The following is a 20917-nucleotide window of genomic DNA, read 5'->3' on the forward strand; positions in this document are numbered from 1 at the left end:
TTTTAAAATGTTGTTTCTTCGTCAGTATTGGGGGAATTTCATTTTGACTTTGTACTATAAGTCTTTCACATTCTTCGTAGCAATAAGGAGCTCCTTTCTAGGTCATGAAGTCTGTATCATAGGCTTTATAGCAAGTCTAACTTAATTCGTGCATTTAGTCTGAAGTTTAAATCACTTATCACTAATACTCTGAACCATCAGAAAGTGTTCTGCTAGCTAAAGGTAACATTACACAGAAGAGACTGAATGGACATATTATGGATTGGAATCCTTTTCCCTCAAAAGCACATTGATCTGTCTTGTCTATTTATTGAGCAGTGCTTGCTGTTGCTCCCTGTGCTAATGTATAGGCAAGAGTGTTGAACAGATACTCCTCTGGTCTGTGGAGCTTACAGGTGAGAAAGGCAGCCAGACCTAAAACAAGTAAGCACATAATTAGCTAGGTACCTACAAACACTGGTGGGCATGTGAACAAAAGATGAAAGGAAGGCGTGGTTTATAGGAAACTGATTAATCAGGAAAACAAGCAAAACTTACTTATTTCAATGGAAATAAATAAGAGAAAAAGAAAGGAAGCTACATTATTACATGAGTTCGAGTTTGGTTAGTTCTCTGAAAACACATTCCTGGGAGGGTGTCTACAATATCCATAGAGATAAAGCTGGTCCTAGATCACAACCAAGTTTCTCCTAAATTGAGGAGAAATATAACTGTTAAGTCATTAAGAATTTTCGTAAATTTTAAAATAAAGCCCGCAAACTTGATTTACATAGTTTTAAAGTAATTCATGGAGTAGTCATTTACAGCCATGTCCCAGCCTTGGAACGCATCTGTAAGAGAGTCTGCTGTGAACATTATGTAACGAGGACTTCTTAACACAGTGTGCTGAGGCTCATTCTGCATGACAGACTTTACTCCCACCAAAAATAATGACACAAGGCTGAGAACAGGGTAGGGTATTTCCTGTTTATTTTTCCCTAGTACATTTCTGCCTATTTAAACAGAAGGTACTTTTTTTTTAATCTAGAGAGACATGAACTAGAGCAAAGGTAATATATCGAAGGTTCAATTTACTGGATAAGAGAAAAGGTTCCTGAGATGCCACTCTTCTCAGCCCTCAAAGCCAAAGGGTTGCTTCCCCCACTGGCTCCCAGCAGAGGTGATCTCCCACCAGTCCTCAGGGAAAGCAGAAGATGGAGGATTTCAACCACTACACAAGACATGCTCTTCTCTATGTAAAAAGATTCTTTTCTTTGGACAGATTCTTTGAAGTAGATACTAGACTAGAGGGTCTGAATATTTCGGAAGTCCTGGATTCCAAAATGTTTTCCAGATAGATTGTCCACCACCAGTTTGTGAACCATTGTGGTATATCACCTTAATTCTATCAAGGGCTTAATTTTTTTGTGTATGTATGCTGGTTCTGGGGCTTAAACTCAGAGCCTGGATGCTGTCCCTGAGCTTTTTTGCTCCAGGCACTTAAGCCACAGCTCTACTTCTGGCTTTTTGGTGGTTAATTGGAGATAAAAGGCTCACAGACTTTCTTGCCCTGGCTGGCTTTGAACCATCATCTTTAGATTTCAGTCTCTTGAATAGTTAGGATTATAGACATGAGCCAACAGTGCCCAGCTAAATGTTTAATTTTGGTCAATGGGCAGACTCTTGTAAAAATAAAATTGTTTCTAGAAGAATTTTACTTTATATTTCCATAGACTATTCTAATAGCTACATGAAGTAATTTGCAACAAATGACCCAAGAAATTGACATCTAATAGGGAAGGAAGACTTCCCAGAGGAAGTAGGGAAGAGAGACATCCAAACAGACAAGGCAAAAACTTCAAAAATCTGCCTTGAGCTTATACTACAAGAAAAGAGTCTAAACTTTTTTATTGATTGCTTCAATTAGGTTAGGCAACTAAGCTGGGCCCAGGTCACAGGAATAAGCACAACATTTGATTTAGAATCTGGGGCCTTACTGCTCCTCTTGCCCAAACTTAATGACACCTTGATCATATCACCGGAAAACTATAGTACCATTTACCTCTCTAGAAATAAGAAAACTACCTGACAATCTAGATTGCCGTCTTGCAGCAGCAAAGTAAGAACAATTAATTTCCTGTTGGGAAGGTAGGAATACAAAGTCCATGCTCATTCTTATTTTATGAACTGCAGGTCCACTGAGCTCATTGACCCACTTGCTAAAATCAAAAGACGTAGAGATGAAGATGATTGTAGTTCAAGACTAACCCAGCAAAAAGTTAGCAAGAACCATTTCAATCAATAACCTGGGCGAGGTGATGGTGCACTCATGGTACCAACTACAGGGGAAGTAGGATTGCAGGCCATCCTGGCCTGGATAAACATAAGTCTCTAAGAATTAACTTAAAACAAACAGGGCTCAATGGCTCCAGTGACAGAATGCACAACTCAGCACAAGGACCTGAGTTCAAAGCTCTAGTATTATCACCAAAAAAAAAAAATACTACTAGTACATTGAGCAAGAAAGATAACTTCTAAACACTAAGATAGGACACATAAAAAAGAAGGAAGCATACTATAAAAAAATATGTTGAGAGAGGGGCTGGGAAGGTGGCTCAGTGGTAGAGTCCTTGCCTTGCATGCTTGAGGCCCTGGGTTCAATTCCTCAGCACCACATAAGCAAAAAGAAAATATGTTGAGAGAGAAAATGCACATTTTAGGAAGGTTTACATCAAATGCATTTAAAACCAGTATGTACTCCACACTCCTCAGTTGAATATATTCAGAAGGCTTTATGGAATCCCCTGGTACACTTCCCTCTGAAAATTATTACATTAAACTCTGCTTCATTTTGTGTCAAGTCACTGAGAACTTTCTTCATTTCCCATCAAAAGATTCAATTAAGAACAGCCATGCCGGGCACCAGGGCTCACGCCTGTAATCCTAGCTACTCAGGAGGCTGAGATCTGAGGATCACGGTTCAAAGCCAGCCCGGGAAGGAAACTCCATGAGACTCCAATAAACCATTAGAAAAGTGGAAGTGGTGCTGTAGCTCAAGCAGTAGAGCACTTGCCTTGAACTGAAGAGCACACGGACAGTGCCCAAGTCCAGAGTTCAAGCCCCACAACCGACAAACAAACAAAAAAAAAAAAGAAGACAGCCATATGAAGGACAGCAGATACTTCTTGGATGTTGAAATTCAGCAGAGCAATCATGAAATCTATCCATTCATATTTTACTAGAAGGTCCTACACAAAAAAAATTGTCCTCCCTAAGACAGCAAAATAGACAGCAGACTACATCTCTGCGCCCAATGCAAATGTATAAATCCCTCCTGTACTCTGTAGTTGCATTATTCCAGGTTCACAGTATGTGTTATTAGTCTTCTATTTCCACTGTAACAAATCATCACAAATGTAGTGCCTTAAACAATGCACAGTTATTATCTTCAAGTTCCAGAACTCAATATCCTAGTGGGCTAAAAAAATAAGATATCCGCAGGACTGTACCCCTTTGGGCATTTTTGTCTTCCCTTCTGCAGCTTCTAAAACCATCTGCCTTTCATGGCTCATGACTGTTTCCTCTAGCATAATTGCCAGCACTATCTTCCTGACCACACCCTCAGCCTTTCTTATATAAGGATTATTTTAGTGCCTCTGCTTAGCCAGACACACTCCTTGTCTCAGGAGCCTTAATTTAGGCATAACTGCATTTCAGATGTGGACATTTTTGGTGGGCCATTTTTCTATCTGCCACACCCTATGAAGTTATTACTATCTTACTCCTTGTGTAGAGAAGCTGAGCTTCTGAGAGGTTATGTAGCATTTCCAATTCAGTTCTTTTAACCTTCAACACCCAGCACAGTGAGTGCACTCGCGTAATGGCCATTTGTATTTAAGCAAAGGAAAGAGAGGGAAAATGGGCCTAAGTCCACCTGCATTGTGTCTAAAAGCATCCTGTCAAATCCAAGCCACAGTATGACAGTATGTAGCCACCGTATGTGAGTATCTAGAGGGCCAGAAGTAGGACTCTAATGCTTTCATTGAGTCATGTTAGACTTGTCAAAAAGAATCACATCCCTGCTTCAGGAAGAAAATGAGGGAGTGGCTGTCATAGCCACCATTATATGCAAGCCCCTCTGCAGCTCCCGTGCATCTCCAGGGCTTTGTGCTTCCTCCACCTCTCCTGCCCATCCCTAGGCCAGCAGCTCTCCCAGAGAGGCTTCTTCTCCCCAAGTGCTGCCATGAATGGTCTTGGCCTGCAGGGATGGGAATATCATCAGATCTACATCTTTGAGGTCCTTCAAAGCTACTCCAGACGCAATCTGGACTTGGAGACCTGTTTGGGTTTAAGCCACAGAGCTATTTATTCACAGAAGCTTTCTGGATTTCTAGATCTCAACTGGGAAGAAGAGGGGCCCTCCAAGGGCCTTAGTAAATCTAAAAGTTCTGCCTAGGATTCTGAAAATTTGAACCCTAATAAAAAACAATAGATAAAGGATTATATAAGGAAAGTATATGGGCCATTAAAGATATTTTCTCTAGGTCTACACTTTGCTTTTCCTAATCCAGAGCACCAGGACCTCTTCAAAAACTTTTTTTAGTTAGAAGGAGATGCATTTAGAACAAAATCCTCAAGGTCAGTAAATCATACCTGACCAAATTTGAGTAAATTTTATAATATGCAAAGTGAGAGAAATCCTGATTGATTTCACAGCCCATAAGAGAAAAATACTTCCTTCTTTTCTTTTCTTTTTTCTTTTTTGTCAGTTGTGGGACTTGAACTCAGGGCCTGGGCGCTGTCTTATGGGGACTTTTGTGCTGGGGCTGGCTCTGAACCTCAATCCTCAGATCTCAGCTTCCTGAGTAGCTAGAATTACAGGCATGAGCCACCAGTCCCTGACTTCTTTTAATTTTGACAGCATGTATGATATCCCAAGAATTTGTTAAATTTCTCCATAAGACTGAATTGGATCCAAAACTTTTTTTGGTTCTGGGACTTGTACATAGCAGTTGACATTCAGTGGAGCAGTTTAATCCTTTGGAAGCTTGTGTGTCTAATTAAAATACAGGGAAATTTCAGTTCTTTTGATTATAGTTGCTTATAAATAATGCCACAGTGTTCTAAATTGGAGCAAAGGACTTGGTGATGAAATGTGTAGCTGTCCCAGGGTGGGAAGGGCTATTTCATTCTTCTTAAGATGAGGTTTTCAAAACAGATTTGTGTCTTACTTCTCCACTATAATTAATGCCACACTTAAGAAAGCTTAAAATACCACTTGTTGTTATAAATTATGTACCAGTTGAACATAATTGTGACTTTGGCTTCTTATTAGATCATTTAAGAATTCTGAGCCTCTCTCTTCATTCATTTCTTTGTCTATTTTAAAATCCCCAACAAAAGCATATTATGTTACAGCTGGCTGATAAGGAACTGAAACTTATCTTTAACACCACTGTACAGTTCTCAGTGACATACTTTGCTTTACTCTGCTCTAAAATGCAGTCCACTTATTGGATGAGGGCCTCTGGGCTGCTCAGTTATGAGGCTGTTTACTGCCGGACAGGAAAGACACCCAGGACTTCCACCAAGGGTCAGAGGAAGTTGGATTCGTGTACATTATCATAAAAAACTTCCATCCTTTTGCTTTTCCTCTTCTAGTCCCCAACATAACACCTCAAAGATTATAATAATTATCATGTTGCGGATAAAAAATGTTTAGCATGCTCTACATGTTGGTCAAAGTGCCATCATGAGAAATATATAATCTAATCCATAATAAATGACAGCTGGACGCTGGTGGGTTTCTCCTGTAATCCTAGCTACTCACGAGCTGAAATCTGAGGATCAAGGATCAGCGCCCACCCTGGGACAGGAAAGCCTATGAGACTCTTACCTCCAATTAACCACCAAAAACTACAGATGGTGCTGTATCTTAAAGTAGGAGAGTGCTAGCCTTGACCAAAAAGCTGAGGGAAAGAGCCCAGGCTCTGAGTGCAACCCTATGACCAACAACAACAACAACAACAAAAGAACAATAAATGACACGTTTCCCCCTGATTATTCATGTAACCCAACTGCTCAATCCTCACACAGTGCTTATCAAATATAGTGTCAGCTAATGAACAAATGAAAGAAATATACAATGAGCCATAGTATACCATCAAGATATTCCCTTTTTCTCCATGAACCCAAAAGTCAGTGATGAGTCATACAGTCCTCCAGTGGATCTGCCTTTGCTAACTCTTTTTTCTGGCCCCATTCTTACTAGGTAGGCATTCTACCACATGAGCCATGACATCTGCTCCTTTTTTACTTTTATTTTTCAGGTAGTTTCATGTTTATGTCCAGGGCTAGCCTCAGAGCTTGAATCTGCTAGCTACCAAGGAGTTGGGATCACGCTTGTAAAGCAGCATGCCTGACTTGTTGGTTGATAACGGGGCCTTACTAACTTTTTGCCTAGGCTATCCTCAAACCACAATCCTCCCAATTTCTACCTCCTGAGTAGCTGAGATTAAAGGCATAAACCACTACTCACAGCCTGCTTTGATAATTCTTGAGTGCTTCTTTCAAGCAGAGGCCTCTGCCACAAGCTAAGGGAATGAAGTCCTGGAAAGAGCAAGAAGAAAATGACAGTCATTGGGGCTGGGAAGGTGGCTCAGTGGTAGAGCGCTTGCCTTGCATGCCTGAGGCCCTGGGTTCGATTCCTCAGCACCACATAAGCAAAAAGAAAAAAGCCAGAAGTGGCGCTGTAGCTCAAGTGGTAGAGCGCTAGCCTTGAGCTGAAGAGCTGAGGGACAGCGCCCAGGCCCAGAGTTCAGGCCCCACCACTGGACCCAAAAAATAATAATAATCCAAATAATATTATTTTTTTAAAAATGAGTCATTGACAGAATACATGGAAAACATATTTTAACAGATTTATTTGCTTTATGAACATAGTCTCTATCCTAAAGTCATAAACATGTATGGAGTCTCCATGTTTAGCCACTCCTGAATATGTCCACTCCATTGCTCTTTTATAATAACCTGCTTTAGCTCAGCAAGGCTCAAGTAGGCAGTATTCACTCGTGTGGTGAAATACAATGAGATAATAGCCATCTATTAAAGAGCTTCTTGTCTTTACCATGGACATCAGCTGTGGACTGAAACATAGTTTCTTATCATGTATGCCAGAAAAATGAATCTCATTCCCCTTTCTTCTGACTAATAGGATATAAATGACTGATATGGAAGTGGTGCTGTGGCTCAAGTGGTAGAGCACTCCCCTTGAGCTGAAGAGCGCAAGGACAGCGCCCAAGCCCAGAGTTCAAGCCCCGCCAAAATAATAAATGAATGAATGACATGCTTTCTCTGAATTAAGGGCTGAAGACAAGGTGTCACCCAAGTGGTAGGGAAGCCTTGAATCCAAAGCTTAGCACTACAAAAGAAAAATAAAGGGAAGCTAGGTATCAGGGTTTATTCTTATAATCTTAGTTACTCACAAAGCTGAGATCTAAGGATCAAGATTTGAAGCCAGCCTGAGCAGACAAATCTTAGCTACTTTTATTTCCAACTACCCAGCAAAAGCCTGAAGTAGAAATGTGGCTCTAGTAGTAGAACACCAGCCATGAGCAAAAACTGCCCACCAAGGGCATGAGGCCTGAGTTCAAGCCTTACTATCAAAACACACACACACACACCTACACACAAATAATAAATAAAGGGAAGATTAAGAAGAGGGATATGCCTTCTTCTTACATTCCTTGATGAAGAGTAGGGATATACCTTTCTTCTTATGTTCCTTGACTGTAACACAGAATATGTACTAGGCTACATAGTCTAGTCTAGCTTATGTTCCATATGAACGTAGGTATTATTTGGCTAAACCAAGAAGTGGCTATTCTCAATATTGTCATATTGTTTTTGGTTCATGTCTCCGTGTGTTCACAATGACACGACTAGTTCAGTGAAGGAGAATGGTTGAAATAGAAAATTGTAGAAATAGACTCTGTTTAGCCCAGAAAATGGGAGATAATAAGGGATTTGGTTTCTGACCTCAGATTCTTACAATCTATTACAGGTAGCCCCAGACAGTAACACTGCCTAGTGACTGGAGTTCCCCAAGGGAACCAACATAAGCAATGACTACAGACAATAACTACAGATGTTATTGAGATCATGGCTTCCCTCTAAGACTTTTGTAACTTAAGATCCTAAGAAGCAGCTCAGATGACCTGGAGACAGCTGACTATCTACACTTGTAGCACGTGATCATAGAGAGTGATATGAAGGGAGAATTGTCTAGTCTAGTTGCTGGAAAGTGTTCTCTAATTTATTTAGAATGTTCTCATGGTAAGTTAGAGTTTGTTTTTTGTTTGTTTGGTTGGGTTTTTTTTTTGTTGTTATTTGGTTTTATAAAGAACTGCTTAGAGGGGCTGGGAAGGTAGCTCAGTTGGTAGAGTGCTTGCCTTGCATGCATGAGGCCCTGGGTTGATTCCTCAATATCACATAAGCAGAAAAAAAAACAGAAATGGTGCTATGGTTTAAGTGGTAGAGCACTAGCCTTGAGCTGAAGAGCTGAGGGACAGTGCCCAGCCTAGAGTTCAGGCCCCATGACCAACCAAAAAAAAAAAAAATACTGCTTAGAAAAAAATGGATAAGAGCTAAACTGGAATGAGACAATGAGATGGAATAAGTAGAGAAAAAATAAGTAAAGAAAAACTTAGGAACAAAGGTGGAATCATTGGGTGATAGGAATATTGAATGTTTGCCTGAGTAGAGAGCATAGGGTTCAAGAATAAAAGAAGTCATAGAAAATTTGGGTTACCAGTAAACAATGGGTCCGCATGAAAGGATAGGAAGAACAATGCCATTTTAGTGCCAACTTACTGATCCTATGGAGCCGTGGTAGACCTATGGCTCCCTATCATTACCAGTCTCTAGGCCTCAAAGTGGTGTTATTACCAACTCTGAGTTCTTCCTGGTGCTGAAAATAGAAAGGTGAGTACAACTTGTTACACAATTGGCTCTCATTCTCAAATCCTGGGTTCAGTACACATCTTTTCATGGGATTTCCAATGATTTGCTCTGAAATTCATCTTGCAACATATATCCTTTTCCTTAATTTTCAAAGCAATGAGTATTTTAGTAAAATGAGATGATTATCAGTTCTGGTGAAATCAAGTAAGTTTCTTGTTAATAAAAGTGTTTGTTAAGGTAACTACAGTTGTAAATACCTTCTCTTTTTAAAAGAAACCCATGTCATCGTATTTCAAGTTTTCCCATTAAAACAAAGAGGTTAATTTCCCCCTCAAGTTGATCGTGACATTAATAATTTTTGATGGTTGGATATGACTATATCTATGCTAAGAGACAGTCATACATGCCAAGTCATCCAAACAATATGAAGTTTAGGTAGAAAATTTCATTCCATTACTATTGGGAATGTAAAGCCTTAACTTCATAAATAGAAATTCCTTTTGTTCAACATCTGGCTTATAGTTAGAGAAAAAAAAATACCCCCAAGGATAAGTCCAAAGTCTGAAAAGCTAACTCTAATATTGTGAGTTCAGGAATAAAAATGAGGGTGCTTCTTGGCCATATTAAAATTTTCCAAAGCCCTTTTCCTCAGCTCTTCAAATAGGATTGTGTTGTCACACACGCGTGCACTCTGCTTATATTTTGTTTGAAATACACAGAGTCCCATTTTGATAGGAGAAGAATATATGATGATGAAGAGCTACTAACAAACTCAAGCCAGAAAAATATTGCCAACAATTCCTACCAAAACTGAATTATTTTTCAATGGAAAGAAAGCTCCTTGGGGGTTTAGGACATGAAACATTATCTATTATGCTAACTAAAGTTCCTGAACTACTTCTATTTAAACTGAGTTTTAAGAAGGCCCCTATTGATGAAAGACCCAAAATACTGCATGAACCAGCTATTGTTTGACAAAGAAAAAAGATAATTAAGTAATTAATAAGTTCTTTCTCTGATATAATAATGATCTCCATGTCAAGAATTAGATGAAAAGAATTAGATACTTTATACCAATGTACCTTCTCGCTGCTCACAGTCTGTTTATTATTAGAGCACCTGAGAAGATATCCCTAGAGTCTGATCATAATTCAGAACAAAGGTAAGGCGCAGTCTCGGATTATTTTCCCAGCGCCTTCTTTGTAGGCCAATGCCATGTCTCTTCTCTATTAAAAGATGAAATCTTGAGTTGCTGATATAAAAAAAATCATCCATCAAAGGAAAATAAACTTATTTGCCAAGGAAGGGGAAATATGGAACCATTTGTAAAATAAATCATTTCCTAAATAGAATCCTTTTAGAGAATATTGTTAAATGAATAATCCTTTCTGAAGTAGCTGATGCTGATAAAGTATTAATTTCTTCTTGGTCATACTGGATCAAATTTACCTCTAAAATCAACTCAAAATATTTCATTTAATTAAAAGAAATCTTTTTTTTAAAAAAAAAACACTTTGCTATCAAAAAAATTTGGAAGGAGAATGAAAACAATGATTGCCTGTGATGTTGGAAGTGTCCTTTGGTGTTGGGGCCTGACCTGGTAAGAATTCCTTGCCAGCCCCTGGATACCTTAGTTTTGCTAATGCCTACCAATGGCCATGTGGGCAGATGAGGCTTTGTATGAATGCACTGGTCAGGAGGTGTTGGGGAACTGGGCATGGAAAGGTAGCAGATTTCTGATCTCTAGTTTGCATTGATCTTACATTTAGACACAGATTCAGAAGAACAGACCCTCCCTTTTCCAGTGCCTTCGGAAAGATTGCCGCTCCGTAGAATGAGTCCTTTCTCCTCCACCCTTAATCTACAACCCAGCTTCCCCGGGAGATCCTACTTTGATTTCCGATCCTCACCCCACCAGCTGAGCTTGCATTCTTCTTTACAGTCTCTCAATGCACCCGGTGAGCTGAGCTGTCAGACTTTTCCTCTCCATCTCTGTGCCTTGAAGGCATCTCTCTCTGAAACTCATGTTTTGTTCTTGCCATTCATGTGCGTGGTGAGGGGGATCAGCTGGTCTCTGTGTCTGTGGCCTGCTTCCAGTGTGAGGAGCTTTGGGATGATGGAGCTTTGTGGTGTTCTTGTTTGTGTGGTGTGAGGACCCACCATGGAGCTGTGGTCCATCTGTAATAGCACTGGAAAGTGATGAGCAAAGTTGTTCTTTTTTGCACAAAGCTGGTACCACCTTGGGTAACTTGCTCTGTCATCACATTCAGTGGCACAGCACGGCACAGGCACCGGCTAAGCAGAGGCTATCGCAGTAGTTTAGAGGTTTGCAACCCTCTGTATCCAGGAAACCAGCGGTGTCTGGGAGACTGGATCAGTGCATCCAGCCTGGAGTGGTCTGATTAAACATAGACTCAAGAGATCTTTTTGATAAAATAAAAGTGAAAGCACATCAACAGCAGAATGCATCCTACAGAGCAGGCAAACTTGAGGGCAGAAAGTTGGAGGTATTTTTCTGCAAAAGCCTGCACTTACTGGTAGGATCTGGGGCTCATGGTCAATCAAGGGCAAGGACCACTGCTAGCTGAATTAGAAATCTTTCATTCCTGATGCTGAATGCCTAAAGATCCTGTCATCAAATGGTTCAGCCTCAGAAAGTTTCTCACAGTCAAGCTGGTTGTGACAGGACCCGGGGCTAATTTCAGGGAAGCTAGACCTGTGGTAGTCACAGTAAGCTCTGTCTAGCTTCAAATGTAGCTCTTCAAATATCTGAGTTGCACACCTATTTGATCTCTTCAGGACTATATTATAATCATGGATACATGCAATGCACATTACCCATTTCCCAAGGTTTCTTTTGGTTTTTCTTTTATTTTTTTGGCTCATCCCACATCCTGGAATGAAGAAGGCCACCGCATGACAGTGCAAAAAGGGATGCAGGGACTTCAAGCTCTCTTGACAATGACATTTTCCTTTGTGCTTTTCTGTTATTGTTTTTCTGTGCACTACTGGCTCTCCCACATGCTTTGTTATGGAACTCTTCACTTGTGTCTAATGTACTGAACTATTGTTACAGTCTTTGTAATGTATATTGTCTCAAGAATAAAATGAAATGTGGGTCTGGGGGGTATTTGATGGGTATATTTAATATCACTGCTTTAGTTGTATCATTGAAATCTTCCATGTATGATGCTGTGTTAAAAGTAGTACAAAGGTTTCGGAACATTTGTTTCAGAAACAAAGACTTGCAGAAGGTATGGTTCATGTAAAAAAGTTAAAAGCCCTATTCACATGCTACATGCAAATTTATTTCAAATGCTGGATACGAAATTGAGTTTTAAAACTCTGAGTGTTCTGTATTATTCTCTAACTCAACAATATAGATTAATGTGACATAAAAGTAGTCATGAGTTGGGAGAAAATGAGTCTCTTGCATGGGCATTCATCCCAAAATCAAATTAGCTAGCCAAAGTAAGGTCATAAGCTTTCAGTGTTGTTTTTAATTCAGTCTTCTTTTATAATAAGTTGTGCTGTCAATTCTTTTAAAGCCCTTTTAAGTCATCCAGTACAGTACGCGTCAGTTGCCGTGGAAATACATATATAAGGGTCTTCTTAGTTTGGAAACACATCGCATGATCCTTTTTCTCCTAGTGCTCATCAAAGCTACCTTTTCTACACATTTTCCTGACATAGTTGAAAACTTTAGCATTTTAAAGCCAGACCACCTACCTCTACCTTAGTACATCTTCATCAGGTGGGTTATTCAGACCTCACAGAAGGGATTGGGAAAAGTTCCATCTGTGATTCCAGAAGCTCTCTGAGCCCCTTCCAGTAGCTCTCTTCCTTTCCCTCACGTGTGAAGGATTGATAAGAAACAGGCACGGGTTGTTTTTAAAAACATTACATCTACGTCATTATTAAAAAGTATCAGATGTATTCACATGTAGTTTGGATTATATTACACATTTAGGACATGTTTCATTTTACTTGGACTTAAAGCATAACAAAAAGAAACCTCTGGCCACAGCCAAAATTAGAATAGCTAGGATAAAATAATGCCGAATTTATCAAAACACAGTGATTTTTCCATTTCAATTTGGCAAAATTTATTTCACTTTTAAAACAGTAAGCCCTCATAGTACAGAAAATTGTGTGGACATGATTGAACATGGAAGATAATGAACATTTAAGCTATAGTGTTTCTAATCAACTGGAGCATGATTTATTAAAGTGTAAGAACATGTGCTTTTCATTGGGAAAGAACAGCAAAAAAAAAAAAAAATTAGCTGGGCACCAATGGCTTCTGCCCATCTATTCCTAGCTGCCCGAAGAGGCTAAGCTCTAAGGATTCTGGGTATGAAGCCAACCCAGGCAGACAAATCTAAGAGAGTCTTATATCCAATTAGCCACCAAAAGCTAGAACTGGAGCTATGGCTCAAGTGATACAGTGTGATCCTTGAGCAAAACAAACCAAATGAGGACATGAGGCCCTAAATTCAAGCCCTAGTACCCATACACACACAGACACACACACACACACACACACACACACACCTACAAAAAAAGGAACGTTGAAAGGGCTTTGTTTTTTTTCCATGAATCAGGCCTCCAGTGATTATATTTAGTTGGTGCTTTTTAAATGTATACAAATATTTTTTATCATACTGCTTGTTGCATAGCTTTGATGTGTAGTATCTCTTTATAGGATGCAATTTTGAGACACAGTCTGCACCTTACTCTCAATTAGGCAAGTATACTTATTGTAATTGTTATCTTTTATTTATGTGACTGCTATGTCAATTTCCTTCATGAAATAAATGGTGGCAGCTTATATTATGTAAATAAAATTGTCTAATGGTCATTCTAACCCCATCATAGTTTCTCAAATTCTTGGGTGAAAAAAATGCCTCATTGTTTTAATGTTACACCTTGAACCTTACCTTTCCCCCCAAATTTTCTTATGCATCAATGCAAAGCACTCTTTATGAGCACTTAATCTGCATTTAGGTACAAAAATATCTATAAAAGTGCAAATCAGAGCAGCTGTTTAGCGTGTATAGCATTTTCAATGGAGCCCTTTTTGGGTATTAGTCTATCAAGAGACATGTTTTCTTATCAATGTCAATTTTGCTTCCTGTTTCTCTCCCCATGCCTTTCATTGGAATGACAACAGTTGACATTAAAAAGCTGTTGGCAGGTATGGAATGCCCTTATTCTTTTACAAGTAGCAAAGACTGAAGTGTACATGTGAGATGGCTCACAGGTTCAGTAAATCAGAGATTCCATCTCTCCAGAGTGTGTTATCTGTAGGCAGCATTTAAAACTTGAGGGCATCGTAGGCTGGACGTGTGGCTCATGCTTACTATGCTAGCTGATAGGAAGATTACGACTCAGGGCCAACTCAGGCCAAAAAGATAGTGACATTTTAACTCAACAAACAAGCATGCACCATGCATTATGGTACAGGCCTATAACCTCGGGTATTTAGGAAGTGAGAATATAGGTAGGAACATTGCGTTGCAAGGCCGGCCCCAGCCAAAGTGCCACCCCTTATCTAAAAACTAAAAGCAGGAAGTGGCAGCCTTGAGTGGGAAAAGATCAGGGACAGCGCACAGGCCCTGAGTTCAAGCTCCATGAACAACAACAACAAAAAGAGAATCTTTTAGGGCAGAGAATGTAGTTAGTGGTAGAGTGCTTGCCTTTCATGCATGAGGCCCTGGGTTTGATTCCTCAGTACCACATAAACAGAAAAAGCCAGAAGTAGCGCTGTTGCTCAAGTGGTAGAGTGCTAGCCTTGAGCAAAAGCAACTGCAGGGACAGAGCCCAGGTCCTGAGTTCAAGCCCCAGGACCGGGGGGAAAAAAACAACTAAAAGCAAAAAGGGTTGGGGGGCATGGCTCAAGGTGTAGAACACTTGCCTAGAAAGCATGTGGCCCTGAGTTCAAACCCCCAAACCACACACACACACACACAAAATTTAAGGAAAAAGAATTGTACCTGTATTTGACATTCAAACTACCTCCAACTATAGCAAAATACATCACGTCAGTTTCAGGAATAACTTGCATTTTTAAGTTAGGAAGCAAGCAACTTGTCCTATATTCAAATCACTCCCAATCACACATGAAAATTAATCTGCATAACTTACAGCAGGCAAGACAGCTGTGAAAATCTGCTGAGGGACTGTTTCCAGATTTCACCCAGTATGTTTTATCCCTCCTCCATCCAGGACTGTAGGTCTAGCCTCCCTGCATCAGGGGTCACCCAGGCCTCTTAGCCTATCCCCTGTCCCCTCTTGTCTCTGGTGCACTGCTCTGCCAGTGACCAGGTGGAGGGACTTGAACCTTCCAACCTCCATGCCACCTCACTCTCCCAGATCACCTGGTTGGGAGTACAGCCTGAGCCAGGTAACCCCTGCTGAATCGGTCGTGTGTCCTCTGTCCACTTCTGGTACAAAGTACCATCTCCCAGGAGACGTGCCATCCACTCATGGCAACTTGGACCCCAGACATCTCCTCCCTGCATGGCAGCATGAAAAGTGTTACTGTATCCATATAGCCCAGGAGTTCTGAGCTCTTCAAGTGTGTCTCAATAACCACTTCCTTTCTGTTATTCTCAGTGGCCTGGTTTGCTTTCGACCCTGGCTCAGCACATTCGGACATCATCTTCTCCAATGACAACCTGACAGTGACCTGCAGCAGCTACGATGACCGGGTGGTGCTAGGGAAGACTGGCTTCTCCAAAGGTGTCCACTACTGGGAGCTAACGATAGATCGCTATGACAACCACCCTGATCCTGCCTTTGGCGTGGCTCGCATGGATGTGATGAAAGATGTGATGTTAGGAAAGGACGACAAAGCTTGGGCAATGTATGTGGACAATAACCGGAGCTGGTTCATGCACAACAACTCGCACACCAACAGGTACCCTGAAGCCCTCAAACCAAGCCTTCTTCAGGTTGGCTTCTGGTCACCAGTGAGAACCCTACCCAGTTCAAAGATCTATAACATAGATGATGGGTAGGTGGTCAGTAGAGGAGAGCCAATCTTGCCATTTTGCTTTTTGCATAATGATAAGAGATGTAAGCATTTCCCTTGGCCCTTCATTGCTGTAGTTCACCCAGAGCTAGAAACTAGAAACCCCAGGGATGTTCACACTAGGAAAACACGGCAGGATTCTATAACCCAGATCAGGACATACCAGGAAAGTGTTTTGGGCCCAAGGACTTCATTTTTCCAAACCTGAGTTTGCAAACCCTCCAAAGTAAGATCATAATATTTTTCCATTCAGGGGTGTTCTGAATGCCTGGTGGGGCGTACAAACATTTCACACAGTGGAGGCATTTGAAATAGAAGCCCTTGTTCTTGTCATAACCATCATCAGTATTACCGCCCAAAATAGAAGCCAGTTACTCAACTAAATATTATGGTTGCCAATTTGGATAGTTTGATACTTGAAGAACTCTCTTATTATTGTATGAATTAGAACACTCAGTTTGTTGAAGAAAGAGTAATAATCTGTGTAAGATTTTCCTCTATCACTTAAAGACAATTATACTTGATCATTTGGTATAATTTCCCTGTAGATCTCCCTTTTCATTTGCTTATGTTTGCTTCTAATGTATTTTATTTCAGATTTCCTAAGTCAAAAAGTATCTTTCATAGATACTGGTCCTCCTTACTCCAAAACGTTCCCCAGGATGCATTCTTCATTGTGCCTCGTGTAATGATGCAGTTGTGTTTAGTGAGATCAGAGGGAAAGCAAGTTAAACAGTGAGAGGATAACTGGACATCATGACTTCTGCTTTTTCTGTCAGCATCTCACTGACCCTTTTCTAGCCAGTAGATTAGATTCCTGTAGCCATCTATTCCCTTGGATAGCTTCTGTACAACTCCATTCATATGTGCAGTGTTAACTGCACTTGAAGTGAGCACACACCATTTCAAGTTGATCTCGAATCCTACTGGATATAGATAATCACCTTCAGTGATTTCCATTTTAAGGAACTGTGTCACCAGGTTCCTGATGCCATCTCCCATATACTATATGCTTGACATCTTAATTGGGGGTGACAGAATGAATAAGAACATGACCATCACACTACGCAGAGAAACACGTTCTTCAAGCTGAACACATCTGCTTGCATGCAAACTGTGTGTGTCACTTGTGTTGTTGTTAAGCCTGTGAACAAGATACAACTTGTAAACCTGTCTTCTAATGGCTCTGTGAGCCTAGTACAGTCTATTCTGCATGCAAGAGGAAGCGAGCAATGCCTATGAATGCCTGTGTGCTGCTGAGAGGGGGATGAAGTCAGTCTTGCTACATCTCAAAACAGGAAGGAAGACAAATCAGTCATCCCCACCTAATGGCATTTTGTGAAACCATCAACTGAAGCCCAAGACACAATTCTTTGTAAAATGACATTTGTATGTAATCACTAACTTGCCTGTGATATAATTGTTCACTTTATGGAAAAGATTTTTCTTCAATATTGTCATTTTACAGAGAGCCTCTTAGCTTCTTATTTCAAATTCAACATGCTAAAAATTATTGTGTTTCAGGGATAACTTTTATGATTTAATGGAAAGAAAAAGATTCCCACACTCCAATTTCTCATGCATATGTTTTGTTCAACCTAGTGCTTCTTTAACTTTCAAATGAAGTCATTTTGTATTTAATGATTTAATTCACATCATTGTGCAAAGTAGGTACTATAGTTAAGTCAGAGCTCTGATAGCCAAAAGGCTATTCCCCCCCCCCTAGACTTTAGTGGTTGGCTTTCTACTACTGCAGTTCAGAGATAAAGACCCCCAATGAATGAATTCACCCTCAACAATGTGGATCAGCCTGTGTACCCACCAGGGGTGGTTGTCTCCCACAAGAGAGTCGAAATTAGTGGGGGTGAAGAAAAAAAATCCTACTTATATTTTACATAGAAAGCCCAGCTATACATACAGTACATAAAGAGGTATACAGTTTGCCTGTGGCATTAAGATTTACATTTTAAAAAATGTGCTTAGAGAAAAAATATGTTAAAAGGTGAGGAAGGGGCAAACATTCTGAACAGATTGTGAAACACTGGCTTCACCGTACCTGAGAGAATGAGACAGAGAGAGAGAATGAGAATGAGTGTGTGTGTGTGTGTGTGTGTGTGTGTGTGTGTGTGTGTGTGTCAGTCAGAATAACAAGCAAGGCTAACCCCACTTTTTTCTTTCTCACAGAACGGAGGGAGGGATCACCAAGGGGGCCACCATTGGGGTCCTCCTTGACTTAAATCGAAAGACCTTGACGTTCTTCATCAACGATGAGCAGCAAGGCCCCATAGCATTTGAGAATGTGGAGGGCATGTTTTTCCCTGCCGTCAGCCTGAACAGGAATGTGCAGGTAAGCATGGGCCCCTGGGTGTAAATGCAGCTTCTGCTAGCTGCAGTTATAAACCCCTCCCCAAAGAAGGTGGATAACATAAGATGCAGAGCAAGGTGTAGAGGAGAGGAGAGAAAGGGGTCAATATGGCTGACTGATAGGATTCCACAGCAGCCTAAGCCCTTCCCTGTCCTTGCATACTTTCTAGTGAGCAGCCCATGGGAACCTCAACGGTTCTGTTCTATTCATGGGCCGCTCTAGTTTCGTCTCTAAGTAGAAATGAATGCCTTTAACCAAACAACTGAGATGACTCACACAAAGCTCCCGGCTTGTCTGAGAAGGAACTGTGAGATAAAAGTGTGAGTCCCAGTCAGAAAATAGAGAACCTTTCAGCCCCTTCTCTGGGTCCTGTTCCTCTCTGCTGAGTGCAAAAGGAAGAGCAGACATAGTCCCTGCACACAAGTTATTGTCATGCCTTATTCTCTCTTTCATTCATCAACAAATTCCTACAGGGTTCCCCCTAATACATCAGAAACAATTACAGATATTCAGTGTACATCAGTAAGGGGAAAAACAGATATAAACTTTTCCCCTCCTCGAGCTTATGTTCTCGTTAGAGGATACCAACAAGAAACAATAGTACAATGACATTCTCTTCAATGTATGGATAAATTGATAGGTCAAACAGAGGAAAGGGGATAGGGGGTGGGATTGCTGAGGCTGGGGGAGGGTAGTTGCAGCCTTAAGTAGGATGGTTGGTACAGGTTGACCCTGTGGGACTCCCAGGTGAGCTGAGCCATAATGGAGATGAAGGATGGAGCCATATGGAGCCTTCTGGGCAGGGGAAATGGCCTGAGATGAACAGAGCAGAGGAAGGAAGCTGTGGGCTTGGGTAAGGGGGTCATGGGGAGGAAGACTAGAACCATGCAATCATGGAAGGCCATGCCCTACCAGCCAAGACTTGGGGTTTCTCTGCCTTCCTGAGCTGGGCCTCTTATTAACAATTATCACCTCATACAACAAATGAGTGCCTGGAGGCAGGTCTGAAGAAGAAAAGCACGACAGCTGATTTTTACCCTATGAGAACCATAGTCTTGAAGTTTATCTCAAAACAGTTCATCGTTGTCTATCAATATATGTACTATAAATGATCACAACCTAGGGCTACCTCCTCCTATCTTCCTGTAAATAGATAGGACTTTCTACTGAGAGGGAGAGGGGAGGCTGCTGGGATCTAATTGTCCAGAGTTTGACTTCTACATTAGAAAAAAGAGAACTATTCCTTGTCCTAGAAGTGAGTCTCAGAAAAAAACCTCACTCAAAGGTTCCTATGTTTCAGCCATTTCTCTTTTAAAGGATATCATAGTAGGTATGCGCCAGGGTTTTCCATGATGTTCTGAGTGTCTTCAGATAAGAGATTATTGGTCATAGAAGACAGAGACATGAAGGAGGAAATGATGGAGAGTACTATATGAAGTGGTTCTAGGCTTAAGGTTGAAAAGAAATGGAAGTAACATAATAAATGCCCATGTTTCTTCATAACTGGTTATCGGTCTTTCATGCCATCCCAGAAGCAAGGTGTATCCCAGCTGAGGAGCTAGTGGACAGGTTAATCTCTTATCTGTCTTTGGACTTGGTGTGGCTAACCAAGTGGAACCAGGTTTCATTACCTATAAACCAGTGCCCATGTCTTCTGTCAGGAGGAACTACAAATTTCCTGAGTCTTTTTTAAAAGGTAGGTGGCTGAGAACCATATCATCAAGTGTCACCAAGACTTGTAAGCCCACCATTGGAATGAGGCTCTTAGCACAGCTAGAATCCACTTGGATGTCTGTTAGCACAGACATTCAGGATAAGTGAAGAGATGGCTTTGTGACTTAGGGCACTGGGTCCAGACCTGCGGTGTCTTGCAGAACTCACAGTCTTGTCCCCCAGGTCACACTTCACACCGGGCTCCCAGTCCCCGACTTCTACTCCAGCAGAGCATCCATAGCCTAAGGATGTGCTGTGGAGGCACCGGCTGCCGGGGAGAGTGACAACCAGAAGCCCAGTCAGCCGTGGCGGAACACAGAGTTGGCTGGAGAGGGAGAAGGAGGAGAAAACAGCTGGTCCTCTATGATCTTCACAACTACCATTCTGCCCTTTCCCTCCAGTCTCTCCACTCGGCCACACCCGAGTCCCCTGCCACCCCCTGCGATTCTAACCAACAAAGGACCTAGGCAGCCCAACCATGTTTCTTTCGCCACTCCAGAAGTAGCTTTTCTTGAACTTAATTTTTTTTATATAGGTGAGTTCATTTTCTTATTGATCATGTTCCTGAAGTGGCACTGCCAGGAGAAAGTTCTCTTAAAATCTTTATTTCTTAAGCTTTTGGTCAAACAGAGATTGAAGCAGGAGGTAGGGAAGAACAAACTTGAGTTTGGAGCTTGCAGTTTACCTTCTAGAATGTTCTTGCCCTGACTGCTCTTGTGTGGCTAATCTTTGGGAGATGGACAGCGTGCGTCAGGTATTGAGAAGTCTACCACCCTCTGAAGCACAAAAACTATCAGCTGCACAGATTCACAGCAGGGCAGGATCCTCAGGATAGCCCAAGAAACAGACCAGACACTGTACAG

At 41.2% G+C, this 20917-nt stretch overlaps 1 protein-coding gene across 2 annotated transcripts in view; it reads left to right on the plus strand.

Moving 5' to 3' along the window:
• The window catches only part of Trim9 (tripartite motif containing 9), a 113579-nt gene extending 93279 nt beyond the window's left edge, over nt 1–20300 (plus strand). The window contains exons 8-12 of one of the 2 annotated variants that reach the window (XM_013012249.1): nt 13646–13687; nt 14114–14137; nt 15559–15808; nt 18161–18323; nt 20238–20300. In XM_013012249.1, coding sequence (XP_012867703.1) covers nt 13646–13687; nt 14114–14137; nt 15559–15808; nt 18161–18323; nt 20238–20300 — 542 coding nt within the window. Of the gene's footprint in view, nt 1–13645; nt 13688–14113; nt 14138–15558; nt 15863–18160; nt 18324–20237 lie in introns of both variants that reach the window. The other variant, XM_013012250.1, reaches the window with a different exon arrangement.
• The last annotated feature ends 617 nt before the right edge of the window (nt 20301–20917 follow it).

This window comes from Dipodomys ordii, unplaced genomic scaffold (genome assembly GCF_000151885.1).
Source record: "Dipodomys ordii isolate 6190 unplaced genomic scaffold, Dord_2.0 Scaffold16, whole genome shotgun sequence".
Lineage (NCBI taxonomy): Eukaryota > Metazoa > Chordata > Mammalia > Rodentia > Heteromyidae > Dipodomys > Dipodomys ordii.